The sequence below is a fragment of the Balaenoptera musculus genome, chromosome 7 (assembly GCF_009873245.2).
Source record: "Balaenoptera musculus isolate JJ_BM4_2016_0621 chromosome 7, mBalMus1.pri.v3, whole genome shotgun sequence".
In the NCBI taxonomy this organism is placed as follows: Eukaryota; Metazoa; Chordata; class Mammalia; order Artiodactyla; family Balaenopteridae; genus Balaenoptera; species Balaenoptera musculus.
The window spans coordinates 108,956,086-108,979,983 of record NC_045791.1 but is presented as its reverse complement, the minus strand read 5'-3'; the positions used below and the strand labels follow the sequence as shown (position 1 = coordinate 108,979,983).

General features: G+C 44.4%; 1 protein-coding gene and 1 long non-coding RNA gene across 2 annotated transcripts in view; one reads left to right on the top strand and one right to left on the bottom strand.

Moving 5' to 3' along the window:
• Positions 1–23,898, top strand: part of ASB18 (ankyrin repeat and SOCS box containing 18) — a 64,475-nt gene that overhangs the window by 19,963 nt on the left and 20,614 nt on the right. Inside the window, exons 2-3 of the mRNA XM_036858987.1 lie at positions 2,518–2,640; positions 6,090–6,357. Of these exons, the coding sequence (XP_036714882.1) occupies positions 2,518–2,640; positions 6,090–6,357 (391 nt within the window). The remainder of the gene's footprint in view (positions 1–2,517; positions 2,641–6,089; positions 6,358–23,898) is intronic.
• On the bottom strand, positions 20,800–23,593 carry LOC118898522. Its single transcript, XR_005020713.1, has 3 exons — positions 23,393–23,593; positions 21,889–22,099; positions 20,800–21,648 (listed from the first exon to the last, which is right to left on the bottom strand). It is a non-coding gene; the product is annotated as an uncharacterized LOC118898522 (long non-coding RNA).

Genomic DNA, 23,898 nt, shown 5'->3' with positions numbered 1-23,898 from the left:
ACCCCCAGCCCCTACACTGTCTTCACCAACGTGAGCCCTTCAGCCTTTGAGGCACTGTCAACACCACTTATCCGCCTGCACAAAGCATCACAGATGAGCAGAGGCTACACCTCTCCCATCCCAGCACCCTGCAGCCCCCTTCTGTAGAGAAGGTGTGGGTTTTACAATTTGGGGGAAGCTCCAGGCCTTGGGTCAGCCCATGTAATACAGTTATGCCTGCAAATCAGCTCTATGATGAGGGTAAACCATCTTTATTAAATCATAAGTGCATCCAATCTCCCCTCCACTCTTTACTGCAAGCCTTGCTAAGAAAGGTCAAGGGTATTCTGCTGGGTCCCCCTTTTGTGGAACATCTCAATGAAAGGGGCACCCCAGGGGCCAGGTTACTCTGAGAGATCCTGCTCAGGCTTTAGAGGGACTTAGAGAGAGGCAGGGGGTGGTCAGGGGGCAGCTTTGGGGAGTGAATGAGAGTGAGAGAGAGGGACATGGGAAAAGAGGGTGCTTACGAAGTCCAGCCCTGACTAAAGAGGTGCTGCCTCGTGAGCCCTAACCCTTGACATCAGGTCTTTTCTCCTGTTGTCTCTATGCTGTTTGACTGCAACACCACATAGCAATGGATCCCACGATGCCTGGGCTACCGCTGGCACTGAGAGGATGGTGGCTACTGATATTCACACCTCCCTCCCCCGGAGCCTCTGTGCCTAACTCTCCTGGGCACATGCTCCACCCCCTTTGCTGGTCCAGGTAGTGCCCTCCCGACTCTCCTTCCTCCCTCTAGCCTCTGGTCACATTTTTTATTGTAAGTCACATAGACGTGGCACAGGATCCTGTCGGCCAACTCCACTGGCCCATCCCAGCTTCCTAGCAAGGGAAAAACAAGAATTGGAAAAAATATATGAGAATTGTGTTTTATCTATGTTATAAGAAAAAAGTGACCTTATTAATTTTTTTAAAAACTTTCCATTGAAGTATAGTTGATTTACAATGATTCAGGTGTACAGCAAATTGACTCAGTTTTATGTATATATATGAATATATATATATATTTTTCAGATTCTTTTCCATTATAGGTTATTATAAGATATTGAACATAGTTCCCTGTACTATAGTAGGTCCTTGTTGTTTATCTATTTTATATATAGTAGTGTGTATCTATTAACCCCAAATTCGCAATTTATCCCTCCCTCCCCTGCTTTCCATTTTGGTAACCATAAGTTTATTTTCTATGTGTATGAGTCTATTTCTGTTTTGTAAATAAGTTCATCTTTACCATTTTTTTAGATTCTACATATAAGTGATATCATATTTGTCTTTCTCTGTCTGACTTACTTCACTTAGCACGATAATCTCTAGGTCCATCTATGTCGCTGCAAATGGCATTATTTCATTCTTTTTTATGGCTGAGTGGTAGTCCCTGATAAATAGGTAGATAGATAGATGATAGGTAGATAGATAGATGATAGATAGATAGATAGATGATAGATAGATCACATCTTCTTTATCCATTCATCTGTTGATGGACGTTTATGTTGTTTCCATGTCTTGGCTATTATAGATAGTGCTGCTACGAACATAGGGGTGCATGTATCTTTTCGAATTAAGAGTTTTCATCTTTTCTGGATATATGCCCAGGAGTGGGATTGCTGGATCATATGGTAACTCTATTTTTAGACTTTATTAATTTTTAGACAATAAAATAAAGCCCTGAACTACAGTGTAGTAAGTAACTAGTAAGTTACTAATAAAGAACTGTTACCATCCATTAAAAAAAAAAATTGTGGCATCTCTCATCTTCAGCAAGGGATGAGCATTTTGGGATCAGTTCTCAACAACTGGGAGAAACTCACAGGCTACCTGGGGCCCCAGATGATGCCTTTGGGAATCCCTGGTCTGTCCTACTACGGAGTCTCCCACCCGGGGACACTTGTGCAGAGCCTGGTCATTTGCAGTGTCCAGCTGGGCCTCCCTCACACAGCCTCGGGGCTGACACAGCCCTCAGAACACACATCCATTCACCACTGGCCACAGCAGCTAAGGAAGTGGATGGGATGAAAGCAAGAACACACCCTACAGAGCAGGGAAGAGAAGCCCTGCCTGTTTTAGGCTGTGTGCCCTTGTCTTGCGGAGAGCTGTTTGGAAGATATACAGATGTGCTTGTCTCTAGAGTTTACATCTATATAATCACAAGGGGGTGGCTGAGCTCGTTGGCATATTAGTGGTCATGTGATGCTGGCCATATCAAGTAACCATTATCACATCAGAGCCCACAGGAGTTATAAATACACCGCCACCCAGCCCCAGCTGGATGACAATTGAGTAATAACAATAGAAATAGCTCACACTCCATAAGACCATCTTTCCCCTTCCTGGAGAACTTTTCCGAGATCATCGGCATTGCAATGAAGAGACAGCCAGAGCCAGTTGGAGGGAAACTTCAGATCTTTCAGAAGATGGGAAAAGAGCCTCAAGCCAGAGCTGGGTGGCCAGTGCTCGAGTACCATACTGCCTTGGTCACAGGAGACCTGGACCATCTTAAGCTCCTCATGGACCAGTTCTTCCAGGATGCCAACGTGGTGTTTGAGATCAAGAAGGATGAGATGGAGTGGCAGGTGAAATCCCTGGCCACGTTTGGACCGTCAGGTACCTTTGCTCCTTTAAAGCCCGGTTATTTATTTTTTTAAGGAACTACTAACACACCTCTGAACATATAGCTCCAGTGTGTAGACTGCTCACACGGGTGCTGCATTTAACATACTCGAGCAAAAGACATCTAGAAGCCAAACTTTGCGTGCATGATTTTTAAGATGTAGTTTTTAGGTGAGAGATGAGAGAGATCAAATTGGAAAGGCCAAGCTGTTGGTGAGAAGTGCCCTTCCCATGCTGGAGGTGCCTCTTGTCTTTAAAAAGAGCTTTGGTTTGAATGCTGATCTGCCAGAGCCTGGATCTGGCAGCCAGGGAGGCAGGAGATAAAGTACGCCTCTCCTTTGAGTGCGCCCGGAGCGGGCCCCTGGCGAGCAGCACCGGGCAAGTTTCCTCTGTGGATCCGTGAACGCCATGGCTCCAGCGGGGAAGCTGGGACACAGCCAGCACCGTGGAGGGAGAGCTCTCGCGAGCCGCTCCTCCTGGAACCCAGGGGAGCCTGGGAAGGGGGAGGGGGGGGGGAGAAACCAGAGGTCCTTAAGTTGTGTACGTCTGCATTCTTGTCGCCTGGACGCTGTCGTTATGTGCCGGGCAGGCAAACATACCCCCAGGTAGAGAGAAGCCCCCTCACCCCCATCTGGGATGAACAGACTTTCTGACCATCAGGCTGCACTGTGGCCCCCTTGGCTGGCACTCCGCATTGGGCACCCTTCCTCCCGTGCATCCCGATGCCACACGTTTACCGAGAGGGTTCATGTGTTGGAATCTGTGAGGATTTCAGACTCTGTGGTCAGTGGGCCAATGGCCAGTGCCCCGTGCCCCTGACTCGTGATCTCTGGCAGGCCAAGAATCAGGAAGGGTGGTTTCCAAAGCACTGACCCAGTCTGTGTACACCTCACACAGGGAGAAGGGAATAAACCCAAACCCTGCCAAAGGGCTAAGCAGCTCAAGAGTCGCCAGTGAGGCGGCAGAGGCTGCGGGAAAGGCACGCGCAGGTCTAGTCTGGGCCAAAACCCCTCCCGGCCAAAGGCATCCCAGAGCCTTTTTGGGTCTCCTCTCCCTCACCTGTCCCAGATGGGGCACACATCTTTCTCCAGAGGGCTGTGTGACCATTCAACCAAGAATGCTAACTGCTTGAATGCTCGATTAATGTTGTTTTTAATCACATGCCTCGCAGCCCTGGACACACACACACTCCAATGTTGCACTGATAGATATTAATGTCAGTTCATCGTCTGAATCAAAGCCTCTTTCCTGTTTTCCCCCTCAATCTTTCCACCCCTAACTTTGCTGTTTTTCTATGGCACATCTGTACGACAGGAGATTAGAGCTTTGTGGCAGTGAAGGGACCTGAGATATGACTGAGCAGAAGGGCAGCCCTGGGAGTTAGTGCTGGCCTGCGGCCTCGGTGCAGGCTGGGAAGAGAGGATGGACACTTCTGGACTCTGTGCTCTTTCAGCACAGCCACCTGAATTCTCCCAGCTGGTCCAGTAGCAGAAATGACCAAACCCGGGCTGAGGACAGTGGCCCCGACACTGCCCTCGCTCGTACGAGGACTTCCTGGTGGCCAATTCAGCTCCTCCTGAAGGGAGCCATGGGGAAGGGGATACACAGGTTCATAGTGGCTGGCTCCTGGGTACCACATCCACGACGAAATGCTGGCCCCATCAAGCTCGCAGTGCCAGGAAAGCATTAGCATGGAGCGGATGTCTAGAGGGAGGTATCACCTGGGGAGAAGCCTGCTTCTGTGTCCTTCCTGGTGGCAGAACCTGGACCAAGGGTGGGATTTATAGGAAGCTGATTGATGATTCAGGTTTACTGAATGAGAGAGCTGCCTTAGAACAGGGTTCTCTGAAAGACCTGATAGAAGCTCATCACCATCTCCAGGGACCTGGAGAAGGGGGCTGGCCCTAAGCTATGGCTGAGCTAAATGCCCAACCAAGGCCCCTCCCCATCAGTCCAGGGGAAGACTTGGGAATCTTGGGTGGGTGAACAGAGCTGCTGATGGTGGGAACTTAGCATGCCCTAGAAAATGGAGTACCCCCTTCCTTGACCCTCAGTAAGTAAACTTCCTGTCTCAGGAAAATGAGTAGAATCAACAACCAGGAGCTGGCCCCTACAAGAATGTAGGTCACTGTTACGGTCAAGGACCATATCCATCATCCCCCTCAAATCAGACCCGGTCTTCACTGGGCAGGGCAGCTCAAACCCATGCAGGCCCACGGCCGCAGGGCCTCCAGCCGCCATCACCCACCACCAGGACGACAGGCCCCCTCTTCCCCCACCGAGTGCGCACAACCTCCAGGCTGGGCCTTGGGGACGCGGGGCGGGCTGGAACCGCGCGCTGCATGGAGGTGCGTAATTATGAGTGGTCTTTCAAACTGCTCAGCATGGGTCCCGGGAAGGAGGTGGCCTGTGAAAAGGGTCTCCTCCACAGCTCATTACAGCCACAGTATCGATTCTTCCATCATTATCAGAAGGCATCCCTGCCATGTGAAATCCTGTCCCTTGAAGTGTATTCACCAGGGACAGCTTTCCCCCATTTCCAGGAGTGCTCACGGCTGCTAACAACCTTCCCCCGGCCTTTTGAAAGCCCCAAGTTTTCAGAGAAGTGAAATGTACAGCTCCCGCTCCATTCATCCCTCAAGAAAGAGCAACCCTATACGCGCACACACACACACACACAAAACCCCAAAGAGCGCAAAGAAACAAACCAGAATTGTGCTCAATGCAGACCACCACATCAAAGGGTGCTTCTGAAACCCGGCCACTTCCAAGACAACTAAACTTTCCGAGTCCTTTTCTCGAGCAACCTTGGTGATGTGGGTCAGTTTGTTTTGTCTGTTGTCTTCCCCTCTTAATGATAAAGGGGTAAATTCGGGGCTCGAAAAGAGAGGGCTTGGATTCCAGAAAAATCCACAGCTCACTTTCCTCCCTCAAGCTGCCCCTAATTCAGAGTCTGGAAAATGTGAATTCTCCCACTGTCCACCCTGCTTGTTCAGCTTTTAACTCCTCAAATCTTACCCACGTTACCCTCATATTTGGCAAAACCCTCTTGCTTCTCAATAACCGCCCACCCCGATCTCTCCTTTGTACTTCTTCTCTCCCTGTCTCTCCATCTCTGTCTTTCCAGTGTGTCTCTGCTCTGTGTGCTGTTACTTTCTCCCCTCTTCCTACACTTTTTTCCCTTGCTATCTCTCTGCCCCTCGCTGTCAGGGCCCTTTCACCTCTACCCCACGCCTCCCTCCAGCCCTCATCCGTGATCCAGTTGGCCCTCACTGGGTTTCTCTGTCCCGAACCCTGAGCATCTTTGTGTATCTCCCTACGTGCCCACCTGGTACCTACTTCTAAGAGATGGTTTCACCCTATTTCAGTCTTAATGGACACCGCTCCCCCCACCCGCGTCCCCCGACTCACCTGACCTCTCCCCACCTCCCCTCCACCCCCAGGCCTCTGGACCCTGGAGTACAAGCGCGAGCTCACCACGCCCCTGTGCATCGCCGCGGCCCGGGGCCACACGGCCTGCGTGCACCACCTGCTCGGCCGCGGCGCGGACCCCGACGCCAGCCCCGGCGGCCGCGGCGCCCTGCACGAGGCCTGCCTGGGGGGCCACACGGCCTGCGCCCAGCTGCTGCTGCAGCACCGCGCCGACCCCGACCTACTCAGCGCCGACGGCCTGGCGCCCCTGCACCTCTGCCGCACGGCCGCCTCGCTGGGGTAAGGACCCGGGGCCCCGGCCACCCACCTGACCCTCGACCCTCGACCCCCGACCCCTGACCCTGCCCCCGGACGCCCTCAGCGCCCCGGACCAGGCCGGCGTCACCGCTCCAGGCCCCACCCCCAAGCCCACCCCCGCAGGCCCCGCCCCCAGACCCTCGGCCCCGGCCCCGCCCGCCGCCTGACCCCGCCCGGACCCGGACCCGGACCCGGACCCAGACCCGGGAGCTCTCGGCCACGTCCGTCAGAGCCCCTCGGAGGCCACCGGGCCCCCCGCCCCGGCCTCGGCCCCAGCCCGGGCCCCGCGCCGGTTTAATTAGCGCTTGATTGCGAGCGCGGGGGGAGCCGGCGCCACACGGAGGTAATGAGCCGGTGATCACCGGCCCGCAGACGCCGGCGCGGGAGAATGCTAAAAGGCCACTGGCGGGGTTGGAGGCTGAAAAATTAGGGTTTTTAATGATAATTTTATGCAGAATAATTGTCACAGTGTGACATAAATGGTTAGCTCCTCGGGCGGGGCTTCGGCGTCCCACAAGACAGCCGAGCTGCGCCCGCATTTTCGGGGCCCACCCCCCGCCCAGGTGCCGGGGTTCTGGAAGTTCTGCTGGTGCTGGGTCCAGCCTCGCGGCTGTCCTTGCGGAGGGTCTGTCCCCTCGGGGTCCAGTAGGTCCTGGGAGAGACGGCGGGGGCCCATCGCGTCATTGCATAGGATTTCTGTGCCGGGGGCCCAGCTTGCGTTGTGTCATCTTGACATTTCTTTTAGTCCCTGTTCTTGGGATTAAAATTTCTTGGCCTTCTGTCTCTATGATGACAATTAAATAAAATCACCATGTCAAGCGCAGGCAGGCAGGACTACTGAGCTCTCAGGGACCAAGGCGGAGGGGCACCGCCTACCAATGTCACGTGGAGCAGGGACTCAGAAAGGCACGTGGACCACTAGGAGTCTTGAAAGAAAGTGACTGAAAACAATATATTTTTCAAAAGCAGCTTTACTGCGTTGTAATTGCATATAGTAAACTGCGCATGCTTAAAGTATTCGATCTGATAAATTTGGACACAGGCATGCACTCAGGAAACCATCCCTATACTCAAGATAGTGAACCCAGCCATCACCAGCAAAAGGTTCCCTTGCCCCATTGTAATCTCTCCCTCCCCCTCCTCCAGTTTCCCACTGCTCTGCTTTTGGTCACTATAGTTTAGTCTGAATTTACTAGAATTTTATGTGAATGGAATGTAGTCTCTTTTGTCTGGCTTCTTTCATGCAGCAATATTACTTTAAGATTTGCTTTGAAGCATATATTTTTTATTTTCATTTTATATTGGAGCGTAGTCAATTAACTGTGTTGTGTTAGTTTCAGGTGTACAGCAAAGTGATTCAGTTCAACATATACATGTATCTATTCCTTTTCAAATTCTTTTCCCATTTAGGTTATTACAGAACATTGAGCAGAGTTTCCTGTGCTATACAGCAGGTCCTTGTTGGTTATCTCTTTTAAATATAACAGTGTGTACATGTCAATCCCAATACTTTGAGAGTTGTCATACTGTTGTGTGTATCCATAATTCACTCCTCTTCATTGCTGAGTGGTATTCCACGGTAGAGGATAACACAATGTATCTATCCACTCATATGTTGAAAGACACTTGATTGTTTCAGGCTTGGGGCTGTTACAAATAAAGTTGCTATGAACATTTGTGTACCAGCCTTTTTCTGGGTATATGCTTTCATTTCTCCTGGATAAATACCTAGGCAGAGCTGTGTCACATGATATGATTAAAAGATAATCTTTTAGGAAATGACCTTCCAAATTGGATCTACCATTTTACATTCCCACCAGCAACATATGAATGTTCTAGATGCTTCCCATCCTCACCAATACTTGGTATGGTCACTCTTTAGCTGTAGACATTCTTTAGGTACTCAGAAATGTTCCATTGTAGTTTTGATTTGCATCTCCCTGATGACAAGTGATGTTGGGCATCTTCTCATGTACTTATTTGCCATCCATTTATCTTCTTTGGTGAAGTGCGTGTTCAAATCTTCTGCCCTTTTAAAATATTGGGTTGTTTGTTTTCTTCTTAAATTTTTAGATTTCTTTATATATTCTGGATACAAGTCCCTTGTCAGGCATGTGATTTATAAATATTATCTCCCAGTTTCTGGGTTATATTTTCTTTCCTTAAAAGTGTCTTTTGGAGAACAGAAGTTCTTACTTTTGGTGGCATCCAGCTGATCATTTTTTTCTTTTAGGGATTGTGTTGGGTTATTTTATCTTAAAAAGAAAATCTTTGCCCAACCATGGCCACAAACATTTCCTCCTATGTTTTCCTCTAAAATTTTAAAAATAATTTTATATGTTACATTTAAGTCTATGACCCATTTTAATATCTGAATATGGTGTGAGGTATGGATTGAAGCTTTTTTTTCTCTGCATGTGGATCCAGCACCATTTGTCAAAAAGCCTTTCCTTTCTCCATGGATTTGCCTTTGCACTTTTGTTGAAAACCAACTGACTACATATGTATGGGTTTATTTCTGGCTCTCTTGTCAAGTACACACAAGACAGGGCAAGGCCTGACCAATTCAACTGGTAAAGATCCACGGAGCCACTCCTAGATTCGGACTTTTAACGCTTACATAAACAGCGAAAAGAAGAATAGCCAGAAGTACCAATTCTGCACGGTCCTTGTCCCACACACCACAAAAGACAACACCCAAACAAAAGGGGCCAGATAATGGCAATGTGAGTTGCAGCATACCCTGTTACAGAACACCCGAATGTAGACTTCAGGTCAGCGGTTTTACAGTCTGCAGCTCTATTCTGAGGGGGGGCAAGGCAGGAAGTCCCAAACCTCATCAGAACCCAGGAGGTGATGAGAAATGTCTCAGGATGGCCTCCCAGGGGCCATAGGGAGGTGAGTGGACGATGGTCTTGTAGCAACTCCTTACAAGACTTTCATTCTGGAGGATCACAAGGCGCTCTGCCAAGACTTAGATCAGCAGTGGTTCAAACTTTTGTTTGCGTGGCCTGTGTGGACACGTGCAAGTCACTGGGGCTCCATGGCAGAGCCATGGTTCTGTGTCTCTACTCCATTACATTGCTCTATTGGTCTTTTTTGACACCAGTACCACATTGTATTGAATATTGTAACTCTGTAAGAAATCTTCAAGTCAGGTAGTATAAGTTCTCCAGCATCATTCTTCATTTTCGAAGTTGATTTGGCTGTTCTAGCCTCTTTGTATTTCCACATAAATTTTAAAATAAGTTTGTCAGTTTCTACCAAAAAAGCTGCTGGGTTTTGACTGAGGTTAATGTGAATCTATAGATCAGTTTGGGGAGACTTGACTTAAAAATATTGAATCTTTCAACCCATGAACCCGATAAATCTCTCCATTTATTTAGATCTTTAGTTTCTTTCAGCTTTGTTTTATAGTTTTTAGTGTGTGGGGCTTGCACATATTTTGTCAGATATATCCCTAAGTATTTCATATTTTTGATGCTTTTGAAAGTGATATTTTTATTTAAATCTCTGTTGTGGTAGCTGCTATATAAATTGATAAGAATTTATTTTTGTATATTAATTTGAAACCTGCAACCTTGCTAAGCTTACTAACTGTTCTAGTAGCCTATCATAAATTCCATAAGATTTCTATGTAGACAATCATGTCATCTGCAAATAAACAGAGTTTTACTTCTTTTCCAATCTGGATGCCTTGTAGTACTTTTTCTTGCTTTATTGCACTAGATAGAACCTCCAGTGCAATGTTGAATAGAAGTAATGAGAGCAGACAACTTTCCTTATTTCTAATCTTAGAGGAATTAAATCTTTCACCATTAAGTATGATATTAGATGTAGATGACATTTTTCAGATTGAAAGAGTGCCTTTCTATCCCTACTCTGCCGGGAGTTTCTACTATGAATGGATATTGAATTTTCTAAATGCTTTTTCTGCATATATTGAGTTGATCATATGGTGTATTTTTTAGTGTTAATATAATTATTTACACTGATTGATTTTCAAATGTTAAACCAACCTTGCATTCTTCAGACCACAGTTTATAAATTGCTAGGTTAGATTTGCTCAGATTTTTTCAATCTGCATCTATGTTCATGAAGGGTATTGATCTGTAGTTTTTTCTTGTAATGTTTTTGTCTGGTTTTGATATCTGAGTAATGCTGGCCTCAAAAATGAGTTGAGAAGTGTCCCCTTCTTGTCTATTTTCTGGCAGAGCTTGTGTAAAATTGTTATTATTTCTTCCTTAAATGTTTGGTAGAATTCATCCGTGAAGCTATCTTGGCCTGGAGTTTTCTTTATGAGAAGGTTTTTGGCTATGAATTCAATTTCTTTAATGGCTATAGTGCTATTCAGGATATTTCTCTCTTTTTGAGTGAGCTTTGATAGCTTGTATCTTTCAAGACATTTATCTCTTTAAGTTATTAAACTTATTGTCATAAAGTTGTACCCTATTATCCATTTAATAGCTTCAGAATCTGTAGAATCACCACTCTCCTTCATGATACTGGAATTTGTGACTTTTATTCTTTTTTCCCTGTTCAGTCTTGTTTGGGGTTTTATTGATTTTCTTTTTTGTTTTACTGTTTTATTTTTCATTGATTCCTGATAGGATCTTTATCGTCCTCCTTTCTTTACTTACACTGAGTTTTATTTGTTCTTGTTCTTCTATTTGTTAAGATGGAAGCTGATGTCTTTGATGATTTTTATTTTCTAATATAGGCTTTCAGTGTTATACATGTACCCTCTATGTACTACTTTAGCTGAATCCCACAAGTTTTAATATGTTAAAATTTCACTTTCAATCAGTTTTAAATATTTTCTAATGTCCCTTTAAATTTTCCCTTTTGATTTGTTTCTTTGAAACATAGGTTGTATAAAAGCGTGTTATTTAGTTTCCAAATATTTGGGTATTTTCCAGATATCTTTCTATTATTTATTTCTAATTTAATTCCATTATAGTGAGAGAACTTACTTTGTATCACTTTACTCCTTTGAAATTTATTGAGTCTAGTTTTATGATCCAAAATATATCCTATCTTGGTAAAATTTCCATACACACCAGAAAAGAATGCATATTCTGCAGTTGTTGGGTGGTGTGTTCTATAAATGTCAATTAAGTCAAGTTGCCTAATAATGTTGTGTAAAACTCCTATATCCTTACTGATTTTCTGCCTACTTGTTTTACAGGTTATTGAAAGAGGAGTGTTGAAATCTTTGACTATAATCATGGATTTGTCTATTTCTCTTTGCAGTTCTATCAATCAGTTTTGTTTCAAATATTTTGAAGCTCTATTATTAGTTACATAGATGTTTAGCATTGTTATTGCCTCTTGAAGAACTGACATCATTATTAAAAGATATTCTTTATCTCTGGTAATATTCTTTGCTCTAAAGTCTCCTTTGTCTGATATTAAAATATCCAGTCTGACATTAATATAGATTTCCTTTGACTAGTGTTAGCATAGTGTACCCTTTTCCATCTGCATTAGTTATCTGTTGCTGTGTAACAAATTATCACAAACTTAGAGACTTACTACAACACCCATTTATTGTCTCATGGTTTCTGTGGGTAGAGTTTGGGTGTGGCTTCACTGGGTCCTCTACTGCAGAGTCTCTCATAAGACTGCAATCAAGGTGTCAACAAGGGCTTGGGTCTCACCTGAAGGATCAACTGGGGAAGAATCTGCTACAAAATTCATATAGTTATAGGCAGAATTCAGTTCTTTGGGACTGTTGGACTGAAGGTCTCAGTTCCTTGCTGACTATTGATTAAAGGCCATGCTCAGTTTGTGTCTTTATTTTTAAAGTGGATTTCTTGTAGGCAGGTTATAACTGAGTCTTTTTTAATCCAATCTGGTAGTCTTTGACTTTTAGTTGGGTGTTTAGATCATTTACATTTAATGAGATTTTGATATGATTATGTTCAAATCCAACATCCTGTTATTTTTTTCTATTCATCTCATCCATTCTTTGTTCCCTTTTCTTCTTTTTCTACCTTCTTCTATACTGAGTATTTTTCATGATTCCACTTTATCTCCTTTTTTGACTTATTATATATAACTTTTGGTTCTGTTACTTTAGTAGTTGCTTTAGGGTTTTTAGTATACATCTTTACCACAGTCTGCCCTCAAGTTGTATTATACTACTTCATGTATAATATAAAAACCATATGACACTACAGTTCCATTTCTCTCCTCCTGACCTTTGCACTACTGGTATCATAGATTTTACTTCTGTATATAAGTCCCACAATGCATTGTTATTATTTTTGTTCAAAGTCAATTATCTTTTAAATATATTGAAATAATAAGAAAAAAAAGTTTTTATGTTCACCCATGTAGTTCCTGTTTCAAGTTCCCTTCATTCCTTTGTATAGACTGAAGATTCCATCTGGGATCATCTTCCTTCTGCTTGGAGGACTTTCTTTAATATTTCTTATAGTGAAGGTCTGCTGGGGATGAATCCTTTTGGAGTTTGTATGTTTGAAAAAGTCTTTATTTCATCTGAGTGTTTGAAAGGTACTTTTGTTGGGTAGAGAATTGTAGGTTGACAGGTTCTTTTTTTCTTTCAGTGTTTTACACTCATGGCTCCACTGTCATCTAACTTGAATTTTTAATCTTTAAATCTTCTATCTATCTGATCTTTGTTCTTTTGTATATAGTGTCCTTTTTTTCTGGCTTTAATAATTTCTCCTTATCACTGGTTTTAAGCAATTTGATCATGATGTGCTTTGACGTAGTTTTCTTCATGTTTCTTGACCTTGAGATTTACTGATTTCTTGGATCTGTGGGTTTATACTTTTCATCAAATTTGGAAAATTGTTGGCAATTATCTCTTCACATATTTTCTATATGATCCCCTCCTCTGCCTCAGGGACTCCAACTGCATATATGTTACACCACTTGAAGTTGTTCCACAGTTCATTAATGCTCTGTTAATTTTTTTTTTTCATTTTTTTCTTATGAAATTGATTTACCTTTTGTTCTGAAATCCCTGATCTGCCATTAATCCCATCCAGTGTATTTTTCATCTCAGACATTATAATTTTCAACTTTAGAAGCCCAATCTTAGGTCTTTTTAAAATATCTTTCATGTCTTTACTTAACATGTTCAATCTTTCCTCTAGCTTCTCAGATATATGGAATGCAGTTCTAATAACTATTTTAATGTTTCTTTCTATCAATTCTATCATCTGGGTATGAATAACATTTTCTTTATTTTAACTTTGTTCATTTTGTAAATTTCAGATTCACATAAGGCATAGTTGTGAGAGATAAGATATGTAGATATAAGATTCAAAGTAGAAATGCTTATGAATACATTTCTCAATGATTTTTTTAAAGCTGTAAGTAGATAGCTATTCTGCATGGATACTAAATAAAGATTAACTTCTACCTCATTTTAACTTACAATTTCTATCCTTGAGTCATTTGGTAGATGATTTGCTGGTGTACAAAGTTGCCATGTGGTGACAAAAGTATAGAAACCCCATCTATTTTTGAAAAGCACAGCTCTAAGTTCATCCAATAATGATTCTTTCCCTACAAGCATTCAATCGCAAGTTGTTGAACTCTACAAGGTGCTGGGGCTGTGCTGTGTTGTACACAGTCTATTCCTGCAAGATGCTTTTGGTTTCAAAGGAGAGGAAGGTAATTTACAGCAGTGTGCTAGACACTGAGCCAAGAATATGTAGACTCCACTATGTGCATGGAAGTTGAGAGTGTGGGCTGGTAAATTTCTACTGGAAATTTTCTAGGAGAGAAAGAGGCACCAGCTTTATTAAAGGACATAAGCCAATCAAATCAAAGCAAATGTCTTTCTATATACTAAGAAAACGGGCAAAATTATTAGGCAGTTTTACATTGATTGCACTCAGTTTTCATCTTTTTTTTTGAAATTATCTCATTTATTTATTGACTCTCCTCACCCACCCACCCCATTCATCATATTTTTATACCCTACAATTTTATATGTTACAAGTACATATTTTGCTGCATCTGAGGTCTGGGTTGAACCCCAATTCCAACACTTACTAGCTGTGCAAGCTTGGGTAAGTTATTTCATTTTTCTGTGTCTCACTCTAATATTTGAGCCTACTATGTAGGGTGGTTATTACGAGAATTAAATTAGCTAATGTAGGAAAAATGTTTAGAAGAGCACCTTGCATATAGTTAAGAATTATGTAGGTGCTGACTGCAATTTCTGAGGCCTCTTGTATAATCATTGTGTCTATTTTATGAGAATTGAAAAAACATTTCACTATTTTTAATTAATATGGGGTTTGTGGTTTCTTTTCTTTATATTTGTTGGTCATCTATCATTTATTCCAAGTAATATCTCTAGTCAAGAACATACTCACAATTATAACATATTCCTATGGAAAATATAACCCATTTGATGATATTGCATGTCTAGGAACACACCATGCTTCCCACTCCCCCAAGAAGGCATGTCTATATTTACTTTTCTCTTGTTCAAAATTAAGTTCTCTAAGTGCAGCATGGTATCCTGGATTGGATCCTGGAACAGAACGTGAACATCAGTGGGAAAAGTGGTGAAAGTCAAACAAAGTCAGTTAATAGTTTTGGACTGATGTTAATTTCTTAATGTGGGCAAAGGTACCATAATAATATAAGATGTGAACTTTAGAGGGAGCTGGATGAAGGGCATTTGGGAACTCTCTGCACTATCTTTGCAACTCTTCTGTAAATCTAAAATAATTTTAAAATAGAAGGAGTTTTAAAAACCAAGTTTGCTTCATACCTTGGGCTCCAATCTTCCACCTTACAGTATTAGAAAAATATTGTTCTTTACTAAGAAATGAGAATGTATCACCTACTCAGAACACAAAATATTGTGAATCCTGACAACAGCCCTTAAGACAAACCAACAAGCTTACATTTGGAGCTGAGGCATATGCAGACCATTCAAGCTACTCGGCTTATACACTGCGTGATAGAAACTAATTTCCTGGCTTCAGCTGGTTTTTCAGAAATCATTCAGATCTAGCACATTGTTTAATAAAGACTTTTTAAATGTCTTTGTATTAAGATGGGGCTTTTAAAATCTCTTTTCTTTTGTCTTTCTCCTCCCCTTTGTTCTTTTTCTTCTCCTTTTCTCTTCCGTCTCCTTGTGTCTCTCTACATGACTCTTTCTCCCTGGTGATTTCATTTGACAGTCTTGACTTATTTAAATCCAGGTTATTGGGGAAAAGTTTAAGATAAGCGATGAACACACCAGAAGTTCAGGCAGAACTATGCAACAGCTGACTTAGAATATCAATGACTTGATGGAAGATGCTGGCGGGTCCCCTTGAACACCTCTACAATAACATAGCCAAGTACCTTGAAGGATAAAAGTTAACAGATGTCAGAGAGGGCCTGAGGTTTAGACTACGGCTTTTCAGCTCTGAAGAGTCCCCCTAAAGTTAGACTCCGAGGAGGTCTGGCTTCAAGTAGTATAAACATTATCACTTTGACAGGAAAGAGCTACTTTCTCCAGAATCTTTTTATACATAGTAGATTTTAGGTCATCCTTAATTTTTTTACCTTACAGTAGAGAGGGGGTCGTTGACCTACATACAGAGCCACTTCATTTTCTTACTCTTGATGACAATGGTCTCCACACCTAGGGACCCAGTTCTGCTCCATCCCCTTTTAGTCAGCAATTCTCCATGGGTGCAGGACTTTAAAACCTTTGAGTCTCTGAGTTCCTGGGATTTAAAAAAAAATTATCTGTGCTTCCTTCCAACCAGCAAGCTTCAGAATTCAGAATTCAACACACAAAAAGGGATATCGGAGCTTTAATCTAGGAGCCTTTTGAAGAGATTTTCCCAAAAAGAAAAGTTCCAGTAAAGTTACTCTCTTCACGTTAGTAACCTGCATGCCAGCCTCGCCCTATTTATTATCAGATTCCTCTCCTTGACCTTTTTAAAATTCTGAGATAATTAAAATGAGAAAAGAATTAATAGAGTCCTGATTCTTTTTCTCCTCTAAAGCTGTCTTGATTTAAACAAAAGTGAGGAGGATTTGCTTCCTTCACAAACATATTAGTTAAAAAGCATGCAAGTTTACTTCTTGGTCCCAGCTGTGTCAATTCAACTAAATAAAAATCCATTTGTAAGCCAGAATTGGACTTGTGGAAGCAGCTCATTATCTTGGGAGGAAAAAATTATTGAAGAAAATCACTGGACAATTCTTTTCTAACTCAGACCTGGCAGGTTGAAATCTGGGCAGAGAGGAATGAAGTATGACTCTTCCTGAGGAAAGAAAGGCACTCTCTGGTCAGGATTTGAACAGGGACAACTATTCTGAGTCCTCGCCCCGACCCCAAAAGCCGTTGCCTAATAACAGGATGTTTGCTTGCATGAGGTTCCAGCTCATGAGCATTGATGTATATTCCAGTAAACGGTCCACTCTCCACATCCCAGATGAGTGACTAATCGTTGTTCAAGTGGAGGGGAGAAAACATGGTCTGGTTCAACAGGACTTTGAGGCATCTCAAGGAATATTAAAGAACAAGGTGTCTAGGGGCTACTCCCATTGGATGATTTGATATTTGTAGAAGAACTTCACATTCTTTTTTTTTTTTTTTCCTTTTCTGCCATGCGGCACGTGGGATCTTAGTTCCCTGACCAGGGATCGAACTCGCATCCCTGCAGTGGAAGCACGGAGTCTTAACCACTGGACCACCAGGGAAGTCCAGAATTTCACATTCTGAGCATTTGCAAATGTCTTACGTGCTATGATCCTCCCCGCAGGCCTGCAAGACATGGTTATCCCCAGTTTACTGGTTAGAAACCTGAGGCTCACCAAGAGCCCATGTTCTGCCGTTAAAGTGGCACACAGTGTAAACTGTCAGAGCCAGGTTTGAAAGCCAAGTGCTATAAGAGAGATGGATGTTGAAAGATAGCTTCTACCTTGTTAACCTAATTTTTTCAAAAACTGCCAACAGTCAGAAAGTAGCTCTGCTCATCTCTAATCACAACCTTTCAAACACGTTCTATCGTAGGTTTATCCTCCTTCCTTGCCACTTCTGGCATCTCAGGCAGATTCCTCCATTTTCTGGTCACTTACCAAATTCTATTTAAATACAGACAACTCGCTGTCAGGAATTAAAAGAGGTAATCCAGGCCAAATCAAACCTTCACCCTCTGGGCAAAATCCTTGATGAGACACCTCAGGAAAGATATACAAATGGCCAATAAGCAAATGGAAAGGTGCTCAACATCATTAGTCATCAGGGAAATGCAAATTAAAACCATGAGGAAATATACTTTATGTTACACCCGTTAGGATGGCTAAAGTCAAAAAGACTGACAACACCAAACATTGGCAGGAATGTGGAGCAACTGAAACACTCATACACTGTTGTTAGGAGTGTATAATGATGCAATCACCTTGGAAAACTGTTTGGCAGTTTCTTTTAAAGTTGAATATACACCTACCAGCAATTCCACTTCTAGATATTTATCCAAAAGAAATGAGAACATATGTCCACAAGAAGACTTACATAAAAATGTTCATAGCAGCTTTATTCATAATAGCCAAAAAACAGAAATACCCAAATGCCCATCAGTATCAAAAGGAGAATGAATTTTTTCATTGTGGTATGTCCATACAATTAAATATGACTCAGAAATAAAACAGAATGAGTTACTCATGCATGCAACAATCTGGATGAGCGTCAAAGACATTCTGTTGAGCTAAAGAAGCCAGACACAAAAAAGAAAATTCTAGAAAAGACAAAACATGGTGAGAGAACTCAGAACCATGGTTGCCTGTGGGGGTGATGACTGGCTGGTAGCACACACAAAGGAAATTCTTGGAGAGATGAAAATATGCTACGTCTTGACTGGGATGTTGGTTACAAGCATGTATTCCTTTGCCGATTTCTGCAGCTATACTTCTCAGACCTGTGCATTTCTCTGTATGCAAATTTACCTGACTTAAAAAATACATAAATACATGCATATAAAACTGTTCTCTCATACAAGTCCCAGCTCCACCCCCCTCACCCTCATCCCTGCCTAAAAAGGGAGTCTTTTATTTCACTTTTCCTCCTCCTTCTCTTCCCCTCACTCTGATGCCTCTGGGTCTCCCATTTCCTCCAGTGTGCTGGGGCCAGGGGAGGAGAGAAAGGTTGCCCATTTCTTGTTGAGGAGGGGACACTAGTGAAGCTTCCAGAAAGTCAGATACTCCTTCAAGGGCAAGTGAAGCAAACAGTGGAGCTAACTTCTCTAAGTTTGCTCCTTTAATCAGTCCTCAGTCCACCAAAAGGCAGAATTTCACTCGCCGTCCGGGGAGAATTTGCCCAAAATATCAGCAGCCACAACCATTCAACACTTCCGAAGCAAATTAAATGGCAGCTGTTGCTCCAAGGGAAAACGGAAGGATGGAAACGGCCAGCCAGCTTCTCTCTCCATCTCCCCACTACCCTTAAGGATTTGTCCATTCACATCAGCCGTTTCCATTGTAAACATTTATGCTTGATCGTCTCACAGCTCAGCATCCCGGGAGAAAGGGAGGGAGCAGAAAATACAGAGCAGACGAATTCATAGAAAGGAGATTGTTAGATGTGTTTTAATGGTAACTGGGGCTGTATATAATTCTGGCACGTAGGGATTGTCGAATGCTCCTAAAAATAGATTGCTGTGGAAATGTTTATTATAGGGAAATTGACATATTCTCTAGGAAGGACGGGGTGAATGGGCCTGCTACATTTTCTACATTGAAGACATATACAGGTTTTGATTCTACTTCTGTTAAATCAAGTGGGGCTTCATTGGATTTCTGCTACTGCGGAGATAATCAAATTCTGGGTAGGGGTCAGGAGAAAATTAGTCATAGGTGTTCTTGTGTAATAAATACTGTTGAAAGTGTAAATGATCCATTTAGCAGTAGGACTGAGAATAACTGCTAACAAGACTTCATATGAGATTGTCTGTGCTACTGTCCCTAGAGCTCCAGTGAGTGAGTATTTTGAATCTGAAGCTCATCCAGATCAGAGGATGGAATAAATGGCTAGGCTTGATATGGCTAATATAAAGAGTATACCTACATTTATATTAATTAGTGGATAAGATATGGGAAGAGGAATTCATGTTGTGAGAGCCACGGTTAAGGCTAGCATTGGGGCAATAATATATAAATTGATGATGTTGATGGTCATGGTGGTTCTTTAATAAATAATTTGAAAAAAGAAAAAAAAAGAAAGAAAATACAGAGCAGAAAGGGGCGGGTGGCAGGTCCCCGAAGGAGAGGCTCAGCAGAAGGTCCAGGGAAACCAAGTGGAGCTGCTCCTCCATCAGAGTCCGGGCAGCGGCTTCCCCATCCTTCATCTGCAGCCAGCTGGGCAATCAATCCACAGAGGGAGCCTCCTTTCAACGGAAAGCACGGCTTTCATTAGAAAGCGCAGCTGTGTTTTCCTCCCAGGTCTCTCCCCTCTGTCCCCTGCCTCCCCCCATTCCTGCCTTGCCCAGCATCCAGCCCATCTGCCTGCCCCCACCAGCGGACCCAGGCTTCGGGCTCCAGCCACCCTGCCCCGGGGACACGTCTCCAGCCCATCCGCCTCTGCGTCAACTCCGAGGAGGAAAAGCAGCATAATGATGATTCAACAAGACTGGCTCATGACACCCATGACTCTCGCTGAGCACACTGCCTAGCGTGAAGCCCCTCCCGTCTGTCAGAAGGGATTCGGGCAGCAACCAAGGGAAGAGGACAGTGAAGGGCAGTCGGGATCGTCCAAGGACTCCGGTGACTTCCAGCCACTGAAACCGTTGCTCAGGAGACAGACGCTGAACACACCTGACAAAGGGCTTAGAAGCGATGTCTGTTTCCCCTCGAAAAAATTTAAGTCATCTTTGTGAATTTCGCCTTGTGTTTAATAGTTCTTTGTCACTGTTGTCTTTCAGCACCATCGTTAGGTCGCTGACTCATTCTCTTAGCCAGCGGTAGCTGGGGTTCACATCCCAAGCAGCACGTCCTGGCTGTGGAGTCACCGTCACATCCCAGGTCCCCACCCTTGAGATCACTGCTGAACCCTCAAACAGCACATCGCCACTGAAAACCAGGGAGAATGAAATCTGTGGCGCAGAGTTGCCCACAGGACTGGACGAAAAGCAGGTTCCTGTCGTTTGTTGTTGTACAGCACGAGGTCCACGGGCCGGGCGACCTCCTTGGCCTTCTGCTGCCTTCAGTGTTCTATCAGTGAGTCTCCAGGAATCCTGTGGAGTGCTCAGAGAAGAGACCCTTCCCCTCGCCCTGACAAGCTGCTGGCGTACAGAGCATGGAGGAAATTCTCTACTTATTGAATGAACCGATGAATGAAAAGTTTAGAGAGAACTTATGGGAAATGCCTAGTACCATGCCTGGCTCATAGAAGGTGCCTCACAAATAGTACCAAGGGGAAGAGCAGCCGGGCGGGTAGGGTGACTGAGAACTAAGCCAGCCACAGCAGCCAGGGTCCCTGCTCTGCCACCTCTGGGCTGCATGGCCCTATGCAAATCACTGGGCTTCTTCTAAGCCTCAATTTCCCCACCTGCAAACTCCACCTACAACACAGATTTGTTGCAAGGACTAAAGATAACATTCTTCTAAAAATAAATGAAAAGACCACGTGCTGGGGAATGCACTGACCTCCCAGCTCAGAACCAGAGGCTGTGAAATACCACTTTTGAGGGCCTTGTGCAACTAGAGGGATGGTGAGGAGGGAAGCCGGAGAAGGAAAGCCTGGAGCTGGCTCTGTCTCACGGGGTGCAGGGCGGCTTGGCAGGTGGTATGAAAGGGTAAGGAAGAGGTGAGCAGTGAGGAAGCCCGGGCTGAGGCACTCGGCACCTTCCTGCACCTGCGAGGTGAGCGGGAAAGCCAGCGCTTCGGGAAGATGCTGGAGGTGGCTGGGAGCGGTGTGCGGGACATAGGCTCCGAGTCCCACTTTAGAAATAAGTTAAAATGACATTCATTCAACAGCCCTTGATGGGTTCATCTCTATTAACTCCTGCCTTTTGGCTCAAGCCACTTTTTCTGTGTGCTGTCAACCTTGGGCCCCATAACAGCTTGTCACCTCGATCATTATCAAAGACGGGGATGAGGGATGGTGGGGGGGGTGGGGAGCGTCTGCCCAAGTTGCTTCATATCTGAGGCTGTTCAGACAATACAGCATCTCCTTAATCTCGTAAGACAGAGACAAGTCATTTTGACATCGTCAGATGGGAACTTACCCTTGGTTCCCGACAGCGACTGTCCTACACTGGCTCCAGGCCTTCCTTCTTGTGTCTATCAGGATAGCAGGAAACCTGCTCGCAAAATCTCCCCTGGGAGGAAAGGGCTTGGCCAAAGCTGGGTTTCCCACACAGTCCTGCAAAGGCTTGGGTGGTACTTTCCCCGCTGGGCCATCTCTTCCTTGACTGGAGACACTGACACAGGTCAGGTCTTGCAGGTCCCCAAGACTGTTATCACTGCTCTGCTTAGCACTGAGGACCTCCCACCCACCCCCGCCCGCTCCTCTCGACTCACCTTCTCAGAGGCACTGCCATACGTGCTTTCCCAGATCGTTGCTTACGCCTGGACAGATCAATGGAAAATTTGAGAGCATTCTGGAAACCTGGAAAGCTGAGCTGACATTCTTAGAATCCATGAACTGCTGCTGTGGCAGTGGGGGATGGTTCTGTTAGTAATAAGTAACCTCTGTTGTTGCCCCTCTGTCAAACTCCAACTCTGATTCATTCTGGAAAATGAATTTGAAAATACAGGCAGGCAAAAAGGAAATAAAAGCACCATCACCCCATCATCCAGAGGTAAACACGCTGGCTTGTGTGTTTCTAGGCTTTCTTCCTATGCATATACATACCTGCTCTTTTTTTTTAAATGGGAGTGTTCGATGCTGTTTTGTAACCTGATCTTTTCAAATGACCACTGCAAATAGTTTTCCATGTCATTAAACAGGTTCCCACAACTTCATTGTTAATGACTGCCCAGTGTGTGCCAGCAGCGATGTGCCCCAGTCAATTTGTTGTGTTGTTTTTTTTCTCATGCCTGTGGTCTGCAACTTACATCATTATCTGCTCTAAGGAAGTACCAAGGTTTAGCCAATTAGAAGCTCTCTATTAAAAATGAAAAGGACATCTGCAGCCCTCCAGAGGGTGGGCCAGTGTCCTCATTCTTCTGAAACGTATCTTTGTTGCAAAGAGCAACCTGGCCATCAGCCTGTTAGGCTGTGGATGTGGAAAAGAGACCCACTTGTATTTCCCGGTGGACTTCTTCAGAGAGGTTGGGCTGCTTTTAAAAAAAAAAAAAAAAGAGCAGAAGAAAATGTTTTGTAATTGTTTGTGAGTGCACACAGGCTCAGTGGCAAAATGAGACGGAACCCTTGATTTCTAACCTCCTGCTGCACTGTTCAAAATTCCTCCCAGAGAGGCAAGGAGGAAGCAGATCTGAAGCGCTCTGATTGTCCAATTTGCATCCTCTCTTAGCTGGTTATTCTCCCAAAGGACATTTCACATCAAATTGTACTTGTTTGTAAAGATCTTTCACCCAAGACAGACCACCTCCCAAGATACTGCTGATATGGAGGCTAGAGAAATACAGAGAGAGGATTTAAAATATTGCGAGTCCCTGGGTAGAAATGTAAACAGATTTCAGGGCAGCGGCTTCCGGCCTGGAAACCCCCAGAGGATCCCGTCCAGAGCCCCGGTCAGGTAAAGAACAGGACAAACAGCAGCCACACGAAGGAAAACTGGAGGATGTTCATTAACGAAATGCATCTGTTCAACGCGCTCTTAGGGATAACCAACAGCGGGCTAGCCCCGCCCTCGGCGCGGAGAAGCAGAGATAAATAAACCCCCGTTTCTACACCCAAGGAGCCAACCGTCCAAGAGACGAATCCAACGTGCCAGCGAACATTTGAAACACGGTGTGATAAAGGCTGCGCCCAAACACTTAGGCGCGAGGAACATGACAACACAGAGGTGTGACCCAGAGGAAGAGGAAGGAAAGATAGGACGTGTCCTAAGAAGCACACCTGGTCAGGTAGGATCGAAGCACGGGATGGAGCATCAGGAAATGAAACTGGTGAGGCCCCCAGAAGCTGCATCACGCGGTGTCCTGCGTCCCGGGGAAAGGAGCCTGGGCTTTCTCCAGCCGCCAGGAGGAGCCTTTGGGTTTTCAGCGGGCACTGGTCTTATGATTCACACTGGAAAGGCTCTTTCTGGGTAGTACGGAGCTTGTTAGACTGGCACGGGGAACAAATTAAGAGACTGTCATTAGCTTCAGGCAAGAAATGATCTGGGGCCTCAACAAAGGACAGTGACAACGGGGATGGAGGCAGGAAGCAGTTCAAGTGATTATTCAAGAGACGGAATCGACAGGGCTGAGTGGCCAACTGAAGAGTGGGTGGGGGACAGGGTGAAAGCAAAGAGCAAGTAGTGCACACAGCAAGGCCCCCAAGGAAGCAGAAAAGGACGACACCTGGGACAAGAGGATCAAGAGGCATTCCTTTCCTCAGCCCTACGGAAGTAGGAGAGGACA